Raw genomic sequence first — 12003 nt, 5'->3', positions numbered from 1 at the left:
TCCAGCAGTGTCTGGAAAACCGAAGAAGGTTGAGTTTGTTTTTTGATGAGAGTAGTGGCGTTTTGCAGAACATAGGAGTAAGTGTGAGAATGTTGTGAATCAAATTGGTGATGGTTAGACTGAATGAATTGCAAAAATATAAAAGTATTGGGACACCTGACCATTACACTAACAGGGAATTTTATGACATTATATTTTAAATACATATATCAATATGTAGTCGGTCTCCACTTTGCAACTATAACAGCTATCAATCTTCTGGGAAGACAAGATTTTGAAGTCATTTGTTCGCAACCTCCATTCCAGTTCATCCCAAAAGGTGGTCGATAGTGTTATGAATATGATTTTCCAAAATGTGATTTACATCATAGACAGCAGAATGACAGCATAATTGATTTGATATAAAGGCTGAACTATTGACCTACTGGTGAGGTGATAACAGCAAGTTACCAGTTCTTGTGTTGGTGTTCCTTAGTTACCTATAGGCAGAGGCACATTTTCTTTTATTCACGTGAGTGTGTGTAGCTATAGGATGAGTTAGTGATTTTGGTTTGCAGGGTTACAACCGAAATCTCTAGGTAACACCCTTCAACCGAAAAAAATGCTAGTAGTTTACAATAGATGCAGTTGCTATTTACATAGCAACCTATCAATACTATAGTAAAAAATACTTTAAAAAGAACCATACACGATGTGCTAGTAGAACTTCAATCCAGGGCTTGACTGTGCCTGGATACAGAGGGCTTCACATAGACATGTTTGTAAGCGCCCTGGGTTATAGACCAGAATCCTTCCCACGTTTCATCAAGAAGTCTTTATGACCAAATGTGAGGATGAATATTAGGGGAGTTCGTCATCAGTATGCAGGAAACAAGCCGAGGTCAGGGGCACCAGAAAAGTAGCAAAGTCCGTTTAACAAGCCGTGGTCAGGGTCTCCAGAGAAGTAGGGAAATCTGTTTATGGCAAAAAAGGGGTGGGGCTAACACGTGCGCCACCTGGATCAGCATGGTTCTGACACCAACAGAGTTCCACTTGATATTGTTTTGCCGGCCAGTTTCCTCATCATCTCTGTAAGATGATCATCTACCGAAGCTAAGTATCATTGTTATTTTACTGCAATCTGTCAAGACTGGTGTGTGATTTTAATTCTGTTGTAGTGGATTTAACAACAGTTACTATTATTGAAGTATAATTATCATTCACCACAGTATTTTAAGCATTTCTTACCATATAACTGACTGGAATATAGAGTGTATTTAGATGAAATACATTTTATTGTTGTTATTAAGGTTCCCTGATTGCCTAAATAATTTAAAGTTAGAATCTAACCACAACTACAACAATGCATTGAGGACAGGGCTCTCCCCAGGCCAGTCAAGTTCTTCCTCACCAAACACATTTAACCATGTCTTTATGGACTTTGCTTTGTGCACTGGGGCACAGTCATGCTGGAATAGAAAAGGACTGTCTCCAAACTGTTCCCACAAAGTTAGAATTATAGCATTGTCCAAAATGTATACTGAAGCATTGAAATTTCCCTTCACTGGAAGTAAGGGACCCTACCACTGAAAAACAGCCCCAGACCATCATCTCTCCTCCACCAAACTTTACAGTTGGCACAATGCAGTCTGGCAGTTAACATCCTCCTGGCATCCGCCAAACCCAGACTCGCCCATCAAACAGAGCAGCGTGATTCGTCACTCCATAAAACATGTTTCTGCTGCTCCAGAGTCTAGTGGTGCTGCGCTTTGCATCAATCAATTCAACACTAGGCATTGTACTTGGTTATATGAGGCTTTCATGCAGCTGCTCGGCCATGAAGCTCCCGTTGCAGTTTTTGTACTGATATTAATGCCAGTGGAAGTTGACTGTGAAATATCTATAGGATCAAAGTTCACAAACTGACTTATTGATAAGCTGGCATCCTATCACAATATCACAATTTAATTCACTGAGCTCTTGATTGAGAATGACCCATTTTTTTCACAGATATTTGTAAATGCAGACTACATGGTTAGGTTCTTTATTTTATACACCTGGGCCAATGGGTCGGATTAAAACACCTGAATTTAATAATAAAGAGATGTGTCCCAATGCTTTTTTCCTATATAATGTATATTTGCAATGTCCATGTGCTATTGAACTGTGAATTGTCATTATGATACTTTCCCTCTTGGCAATCTTCCTCTTGATGTTCCCCTCTCTAAAAGAAACTGGAGTTGAGGAGAAGACAAAGACCTGTCTACCTTCAATGAAGCACCAGAAACATGTTTTGCCATATTATGGCTTTGACGAGGGCCCCGCTTGATACTACTGGAAAGGAAAACTTTTAGATTATTAACGGCTCTGTCAATACACAATGTTGAGTTGATAAACTCTAATAACATTCTTGCATAATTGGTGCTTAGGTACCTTGAAAATGTGATCATTGTTGCATCCTTTATGTACAATTCCTACTTCCTTGAGTTTTCTTGCAATCATATTCAGCATGTGGCAATAGATATTCTCCAGGCTTGTGCCTGGGAAACAGAGGCTAAGGCATGATTTCTGTATTTCGAGTACAGCCTGGTACAGCTCCTCTTGTGCAGCAGAAAACCTGGAGTGCATAAGAAACAACAAAATTATGTTTTGGCTGCAGAGAAGCATGATGTATGTGTGTTATACAATGATATTTCTGTACTGTCAGTCTTTAACCAAATTATCCATTATATAAACTTTTTACACAAGTGAAATTGGCAGTTTAATATAAGTCTACTTTGTGTTCCAGTTCCAGAGTGTGCTGCACACATCCACATTCAGCAGAATCCCCTATGCACCATGTCCATTTAAAATAATCTCTCAGCCATCATATGCAACATATGCATTAAAGTTCATATGATGCTAATAATTGTAGATCTAACACAAAGAAATGCAAAGATACACACTACACCAGAGGATCATGTAGTAAGATAAAAGATGAACGTGGCCAGTCTATTTAGTACACTGCATTATTCTTCCATGGCATGGGTCCCATGCCCTGAAAAAATAATGCTGTCTATTAAAGGTGAGCTCCCCACTTTGTATGGCTACGGTGGCCCTGAGTTGACTTTACAACTTTGAAAAAGTACCAACAACAACTACAGGGAGCCAAGGATCTTTGGCCTAGAAGAAGTTGATACCAGGGCTTGATGGAAATGGTGAGGTACCAAAACTAACCACAATTGCTTAAGTACCATATTGAAAAATCTGAAAAATACCCCTAGTCTGGAAGCAGAGTGGCATTTAGAGGGGTATCCAGCATATCTGGGGGACAGAGTGAGGGCAGATGTGCTTAACTGGGGGGGGGCAGGTTGGCAAATAAAAGGAAATAAGAACAAAAAATGCAATAAGGAGAAGAAAGGCCAGGAAGCCTAGATAGAAAAAGTGATAAATGTGAAAATGCTTTTTCAACGAGACAATGGTTGTTAAATAATGCAGTATCAATAACAACTGATCATTTGCTAAGTAATGCTGTTTCTTAGCAGGCAGCTTCATGCAATAGAGTCTAAGGTAGTGCTTTTTGTTAATTTTGCATAAACTTAAGCATAAAACAATATAGCTCTTGATTCTATTTATGCTCCACACTGTTATGTGGATCAACAAATGAATTGCAGAACTGCAGAATGCACCTCATTCGTTGATGGCAGGCGAGCCCCCTGTCGAAACGACCAATAGAGTTGCACACACGTACCGAGGTGTACTGTACACAAAATGACCTAGACAAATGCTCCAAGGAACTTGGCCTCCTTTTTATCATACACAGTCACACATCCATAGATGTTTAATAAAATAATAGGGATTATTTTACATGTTTAAATTGATTTTGGACCACTTCTAATACATGCCTAACATTTGCTACCTATTTATAATGGCATACTTTGCAACAACCCAACTTTTACTGGACAGGACTGGAAAAAAGAAGGACTGTCCACAAAAATGTTGGGTGTGTTGGCAGGTATGTGAATGGAAAAATGTTGGACAAGAACTAAAAAATAGCTTAGGGTTAATGTACGGTTATTTTTAAGATTATTAGCAGTGCACAGTTTTGGTTAAAGATGTATTATGTCTAAATAATAATTTAATTTTAATGGGTTTATTTAATTTTATTTTAAAGTTATATTTATTATTATTTACTTTATTATATTTATTTAATGTTGTAGTGCTACCCTACCTAGCTATACCTATGTGCACTAGCATACCTAGTTTAGCTAAATTTGATGGGACAGGAAAAAAGCAGGACTGTCCCTGAAAAAGTTGGGTCTGTTGGCAGCTATGTGGATGGAAAAATGTTATAGGGTGAAGTGTGAGTTATAGCGTTAATGCTAGTGAAGTAGAAGTGAAATAACAGGAGGAAAGGTCCTTGTGATTTGTGAATTGTACATGTGTGTGTTATGTGTTATATCACTGTGTTATATGTGTTATGTGTTATGTCACTGTGTTATATGTGTTATTGTGTGTGTTATGTTTGGTAGGTTGTGTATCAGACAGAAAAAAATGAAATGGAAATGGAAAAGGCGAATGAGTGGGCAACTGGCGACCCACTCACCTGTTTCACCCCAGGGCAAAGCATCCAAACAACTGTCAGTTCTAGACGTTTGGCAATGGACTTCCAGAGCTCAGACACTAGGCCCTAGCGTAAGCTGGCTACTCCGGCAGAGGTAGCAGGCGTTGCCACACCGCAAACAGACGCAGCCAGGGGGGAGTAACTACCCTTACCATTAGGGACATTTTGGGCATGACTCTAGCCAGGAAGCGAACTGGCAAAGAAGAGACGCTGGCACCACCACCAGCAGCATTGAAAAATGGAAAAGGCGAATGAGTGGGCAATTGGTGACCCACTCACCTGTTTCACCCCAGGGCAAAGCATCCAAACAACCGTCAGTCCTAGATGTTTGGCAGCGGACTTCCAGAGCTCAGACACTAAGCCCTAGCGTAAGCTGGCTACTCCGGCGGAGGTAGCAGACGTTGCCACACCGCAAACAGACAGAGCCAGGGGGGAGAAACTACCCTTACCATTAGGGACATTTTGGGCATGACTCTAGCCAGAAAGGGAACTAGCATTAAAGAGACGCTGGCACCACCGCCAGCAGCAGCAGCAGCATTGGGAAAGGCGAATGAGTGGGCAATTGGCGACCTGCTCACCTGTTTCACCCCAGAGCAAAGCATCTAAACACTGTCAGTTCTTGGCGTTTGGGAGCGGACTTCCAGAGCTCAGACACAAGGCCCTAGCGTAAACTGGCTACTCTGGTGGAGGTAGCAGGCGTTGCCACACCGCAAACAGACGCAGCCAGGGGGGAGAAACTACCCTTACCATTAGGGACATTTTGGGCATGACTCTAGCCAGGAAGCGAACTGGCAGAAAAGAGACGCTGGCACCACCACCACCACCTGCAGCATTGAAAAATGGAAAACGCGAATGAGTGGGCAATTGGCGACCCACTCACCTGTTTCACCCCAGGGCAAAGCATCCAAACAACTGTCAGTCCTAGACGTTTGGCAGCGGACTTCCAGAGCTCAGACACAAGGCCCTAGCGTAAGCTGGCTACACCGGCGGAGGTAACAGGCGTTGCCACACCGCAAACAGACGCAGCCAGGGGGGAGAGAAAGCCCTTACCATTAGGGACATTTGAGGCATGACACTAGCCAGGAAGGGAACTGGCATTGAAGAGACGCTGGCACCACCACCAGCAGCAGCAGCATTGCGAAAGGCGAATGAGTGGGCAATTGACGACCCACTCACCTGTTCCACCCCAGAGCAAAGCATCCAAAGACTGTCAGTCCTAGACGTTTGGGAGCAGACTTCCAGAGCTCAGACACAAGGCCCTAGCGTAAATTGGCTACACCGGCAGAGGTAGCAGGCATTGCCACACCGCAAACAGATGCAGCCAGGGGGAGAAACCACCTTGAACATTTTGGACATTTGAGGCATGACACTAGCCAGGAAGCGAACTGGCAGAGAAGAGACGCTGGCACCACCACCACCAGCAATGAAAAATGGAAAAGGCGAATGAGTGGGCAATTGGTGACCCACTCACCCCAGAGTAAAGCATCCAAAGACTGTCAGTCCTTGGCGTTTGGGAGCGGACTTCCAGAACTCAGACACTAGGCCCTAGCGTAAATTGGCTACACCAGCGGAGGTAGCAGATGTTGCCACACCACAAACACGTGCAACCAGGGGGAGAAACTACCTTAAACATTAGAGAAAGAAAATTAACTTTCCAAGCTAAGAGCTGGGTAACCCAACTTGGGCAGATTGAATTTAAGAAAGGCAATCTGCTCCATCAGATGAGGTGCCATGCGTGAGCGCTGTGGACTATGTTTCCAGTCATAGAAAACACGCGCTCACTTTGAACAGTGGTTGGCGGACATGATAGAAGCTGCTGCGCAACCCATGAGAGTGCAGGCCACACACTCTTCTTTTCATCCCAGTGGCTAAGAGGATCAACATTAGGTGCAGAAGGAATTTCACAGAGGTAAAGTTTGACCATTTCAGCAGCACTACTCTCCTTTCTGCTGCTAGCTCTGTCAGATGGTCCAACTATACTCCCAAGTGCCTCTTCCCAAAACGCAGCTGCTCCACTAAGCTGTGTTGTTGTGATGCTTGTGGCACTGCTGATAGGAGTAGCAGACCACATAATATCTTCCTCCTCCTGCACCTCTCCCTCCTCGGACAGCATTCCCATTTGACGCTGCCAGTCACACACCTTGTTGACCAATTGCTCCCGGTAGCTACTGAGAACACTGAATTTCAAAGCTAGCTTTCCCTTAATTCTTGGATCACAAAGGCACGCTAGCATCGTTTCGGAACTCTCTTCCATGCGTTTGCGTAGGTGTACTTTTAGCAGATCCTTCAGCTTCCTGACTATGGCTGCTACGTCAGGATGTAGAGTGCTACCTTGAACAGCCTCACGGTTTTCAAGGAACACATCCATCTTGCTGCCTAGATGGGAGAACACTGGGATTACCTGGGCCAGACTGGCAGTGTTTGAGTTTAAATTTTCTGTGGCGTCCCTGAATGGTTTAAGGACTGCCACTAGCTGAGCGATCACTGTCCAATCCTCCCTATTCAATGGAGATGTAATCCCAATATTGTGCTCTGAGGCAAGATTATGGATTGCCCTCTGCTGCTCCAAAATCCTCTCCAGCATGTCTAACGTGGAGTTCCACCGTGTACTGACATCCTGACGTAGGCAGTGTACGGGAAGACCTGACCTCTCTTGCTCTTCCCTCAAAAGTTGGCTAGCCTTAACACTATGGTGAAAGTGCCCAGCGATCTTTCTGCAGCGGGACAGAATTACTGCTGCAACATTAGTTCCTTCTGACATTGCTGCCTTCACTACAAGATGGATGATGCGGGCTGCACAGCGCTTTCACCATATTGGCACCTCCGTCAGTTACCACAAAACCAACTTCAACATTGGTGCCTGCCTCTGCTCCCACCCAAAGGCTAAACATTTTCCTCATCGCATGCAGAATATTTTGGGAAGTGTGCTTTTCATCCATCACTTCTGCATGGAGAAGGAATGATTGGTAGCCTGCTGCAGCAGCTTCCTTGGGCACACCGGGCTGCCACCAGTGTGTTGTCAAAGAAAGAAAGGCATGCTGCCCACTAGGTGCACTCCACAAATCTGTTGTGAAATGAACAGACTGACCAGCAGCCTTGGAAAGCTCCTCTTTCACTGCTGCAACACAGGACCGATACAATGAGGGGACAATGTTCCTGCTGAAAGTGGAACGTGACGGAACTGTATATTGTGGAGCCACAGCCGCCATCAATTGTTTTTAAGGCTCCCCTTCGATCATAGAGAAGGATGCCCCTCCAACAGCAATGAACTGACCAATAAAGTCGCGTTACTTTATTGGCCTGCTGTTTGGGCATTGACCTTTTGGATTGGAATGCCACAAATTGTTCCAGGGTGGGCTGGACATGCAGTGCTCCAACCTGCCTTGGTCTCTGGCTGCCAGCACTAGCTGCTGCTGCTGCTATTGGCTCAGAAGCAGCTGTTGGGGTTTTTCCACGGCCACCAGCTATGCTGCCTGCACTAAGTTTTACTTCTGCATCTTTCCCCAATAGCAAAGCGTTGTGTTGAGTGCTGAGGTGATGCTTCATGCTAGCACTGGTATAATGGCCAGACACTTTCCCTCTGCTTATTAGCTTCCCGCAATGTTTGCACTTTCTATAGCGCTCTTCTTCAACATTTTCAAAGTGCTCCCAAATTGGGGCGCGCATAGCCTTGGAGTGTGCCTTGGGTGCTGTTCCTACTGCTCGGGGTGGATGAACAGAGGCAGAACTAGTGGTGGTGGGACTGGTGGTAACAGTACTGGCCATAGTGGGACTGCTAATTGCTTTAACTTTAGATTTGCTAGGTTTTGCTGCTGCTGGTGGTGGTGATGGTGATGATCGTAGCGGAGAAGGTGGAGGCTCAGGGGAAAATTGTGCACTAGTCATTTGGACACTGCTCCCTGAGGAATCTGATTCCTGACCACTCATCTCTTCTATTTCCTCTGGTTCATAGTCTAGTTCTTCATTAGCCAGGGCTGGAGCTAAGACTGATATCATCGTGAGACTCGTGACTAGTAGTAGTGCGAGCAGGAAGAACAGACTCTGCACTTGGCCTCTCAGTCTCAGGCTCCTCTGTTTCCTCTGTTTCCATAGAGCTTGTGGGCCTAGCAGCACTACTACTACTGCCTGCTTTTGGTGCCTTTCCTTTACTTGATGATCCTTCAAGCAATGCTTCCCCAAATGATAAGCGAAAGCTTGGCCTACTTGGCCGACTAGACTGACGCAAAAGCTGCATCTTAGAACTGGTGGTGGTGGTGGTGGTAGATGGAGCTTGTCCCTCCTTAGTCCCAAAAGGAGGATCCATTTCAAATTTTGTGTTGTGTGTGTAGTGTAGTGATTAAAAAAAACTTAAAAAAAAAAGGGGGATAAAAAAAATTAAAGACTTTGAATTTACACGGGCCTAAGAGCCTATCCTACTACTATGCTAAACCTAATGCTATATTAGTATTCTAGTCTAACTCTAGGCAGACGCTCTCAAGCCCACTAAGATAAAGGGAGGTTAAGTTTTATATAATATTATATTATTAATAGATTAGAATTACTTATATTATGGATTATAGATAGAATATAGATTATGAATTAGAAAGAATTACTTATATATTATAGATTATGAATTAGAATTTATATTATGTAATATATTATAGATTGAGAAGATTAAAGATTAGAATTATTTTAGTACTACAGCTAGTAGCTTGAAGCTTTGCTTAGTACAGTTGTTGTCGTCACACAGTGAATTTTTCTTGAAAAGAAATTAAAAATAAAATAAAATGTCACAGCAAAACAGTTAACTTCACTGCTTGCTGAAACACACAGCACTTATGCGGCTGCACTCACTAGCCCAACAAGTTCACTTCACTGATGGACTGAGGTGAGCAAAACAAATGAAATAAAATGAAATATTATTAATTAAGAAAAATTGACTTGGTCTCTTGCTGTTGCTAAAACAAAGCACAAACTACAGAGCTGCAGCACCAGTACTAATAAGATTAGCTGAACTATAAACTAGTAGTATTTATTAATTATATTTATAGCTAATTTAATTAACTACTAAGATAAGAATTATAGAATTATAGATATTAATGATTTTAGATTAGACACTAGTAGATGTCTTGAATGTCTACAGTACACTCTACACTAGTATACTATTACTAACTATAGTATATATAACTGACAAATATATATATAATTTTATAATGTATTCAATTATTAATTATTAATATTACTGATTTTAGATTAGACACTAGCAGATGTCTTGAATGTCTACAGTACACTCTACACTAGTATACTATTACTAATACTATACTAACTATAGTATATATAACTGACAAATATATATATATAATTTTATATGTATTCAATTATTAATAATATATTCTATTAAATTATTTATAAATTCTATTATTTAATTTATTTAAGCAGGACAGGCAGTAGGCACTAGTGCCAGCCCATGGCAAGGGCACCCCTGTGCCAGTGAGGCACTGAGTGCACTGTCAACTCAACAGCACTACACAGTTGATGACAGACAAATTAAATAAAAAAAATGATTAAATTAATAAAATTATTATTATTAAATATTATTAATTCAGTAGAACTGAAGTGAGGAAGAGTACACTGTGAGAAATGGCAGGCTGAGGCTTACCAGTCTCACACAGAACAATCTCTCTGTAACGCTCGGATGCAGCACAGCAGTGTTGCCAAAGCAGTCACAGCGAAAAATGAATGGATCTCTCAGGCAAGCTCTGGTCTTATAAAGGCGGTTTCAGAAATTCAAAAAACAGCAGCACAGGCATTGGACGAGACCCTTAGCGTAACGTCACAAGAGTGAGCTGATTGGAGAGACGAGGATCAGCTCAGCCTGCAATTGTTTGAAATTTTGGCGGCTGCGCGGCAAAAACGAAGAATCTTCGATTCTTCGTGATTGTGAGTCTTCGTCTTCTCCTACGGTTTGCCGGCACTGTATTCTCTTCGGCGTGTCTTCGGAACGAACAAAAAAACGGCCTCTTCGTGCTCGTTTACATGTTTACACGAATGCGCAAGTCTACTTTTAACAACATATATTGTTATAAGAGCTGCCGAAGTGCTTTTAATAACAATTTTCTGCTTGCATACATTTAATTTTGTACTTACTTGCCATTCACAGGCCACGTGCGTGTGATGTCACTGACATAACAAGATGCTTCACATCCACCATCTAACAAGACCATCTCCCCAGGCTGAAATCACAACAACAATAATCAATGTAACTGAGTTATGTATGACAAAATACAAATACTAGTACAGTCCATTTACCTCAAACCATAAACTCAGTTTTCATATCTTCATCTGAATAAAATTAAACAATTCAAACAGTTGCTAATCCCCATCAATTTAATATGTAGATTGAAACACGATCATTAAATGAAATAGAAACAGATGTGTAGAAGGAATATAACTGGGTGAGGAACTGCCAAACTCACTAACAAGGTATGGTTGCTAAAACAGTTTAACATCAAAGTCATACACCATGGCAAGATTGAACAAAGCAAAAGCAATAAGACCCAAGGTAGTTTAACCCCTTAACGACAATCCACATACATGTATGGGGTACTGCATCCAACCATGCAAGGTCAATGGAGGCCAGCTCACCAATCAGTAATTAGTAAAAAAAAAAAAAAAAAGAAAAAATAAATAGTTCAAAAATGTAAAAAAAAGTTTTAAAAAAAATATGGTAACATGTAAAAATCCCCACTGTCACAAAGAAAAAGTTTTAAATAAGCAAGTCCCAAAATTCTTTATCTTTACACAAATTCCAGCATGGAAAGAGTTAAAATATTGGCATTACAAATGCCCATAGGGTGTCTCATATTAAAAAATGAGTGGATGGGGTAAATTGAATTAGCCGGGTTGAAAGATGTCCCAGATATGGGACATGGGGGCAGTAGGATAAGATGTCTAAATGGCATAAAAATACACACCTCACAAAGGCGGCCTTTTACCTCCCAAATAACCCTACAAACCCATGCATGGGGGGTATCACTGCACTCAGGAGATGTTACTGAACACATATTGGGGTGTTGTTTGACACGGACATATACCAGGAGCGATAAATTTACACCTGAAGTACAACATGTGTAAAAAAAATACAAAAAAATGTACTACCATAAAGTTTCACAAAGGCTGGTGGTAAAATTAGTGCACGGAAAGGGTTAAAATACCAGCATTTCAAATACCTTGGGGTATCTAATATATGATTTGATGAGGTAAATTGCATTGGCCGGCTTCAAAGATACCCGAAATGGCACATGGAGGGAAGAATGACCAGATTTGGAAAAAAGGTTTTGAAATAGCAAAACGCTACCTGTACTTATTGCCCCATAACGTGCAGAAAAAAGCAAAAAAACATAAAAACATTGGGTATTTCTAAACTCAGGACAAATAGTAGA

The 12003-nt window shown here is 41.8% G+C and overlaps 1 protein-coding gene across 2 annotated transcripts in view; it reads right to left on the bottom strand.

The window, feature by feature from the left end:
• XPNPEP3 (X-prolyl aminopeptidase 3) overlaps window positions 1–12003 on the bottom strand; it is a 211176-nt gene that overhangs the window by 67532 nt on the left and 131641 nt on the right. For both annotated transcript variants that reach the window (XM_053468633.1, XM_053468632.1), the window contains exons 8-9: window positions 10709–10794; window positions 2413–2596 (exon numbers count right to left, since the gene is read on the bottom strand). In XM_053468633.1, the coding sequence (XP_053324608.1) occupies window positions 2413–2596; window positions 10709–10794 (270 nt within the window). The remainder of the gene's footprint in view (window positions 1–2412; window positions 2597–10708; window positions 10795–12003) is intronic.

Source organism: Spea bombifrons, chromosome 6 (assembly GCF_027358695.1).
Source record: "Spea bombifrons isolate aSpeBom1 chromosome 6, aSpeBom1.2.pri, whole genome shotgun sequence".
Classification (NCBI taxonomy): domain Eukaryota; kingdom Metazoa; phylum Chordata; class Amphibia; order Anura; family Pelobatidae; genus Spea; species Spea bombifrons.
This window is presented reverse-complemented; position numbering and strand designations above follow the sequence as displayed.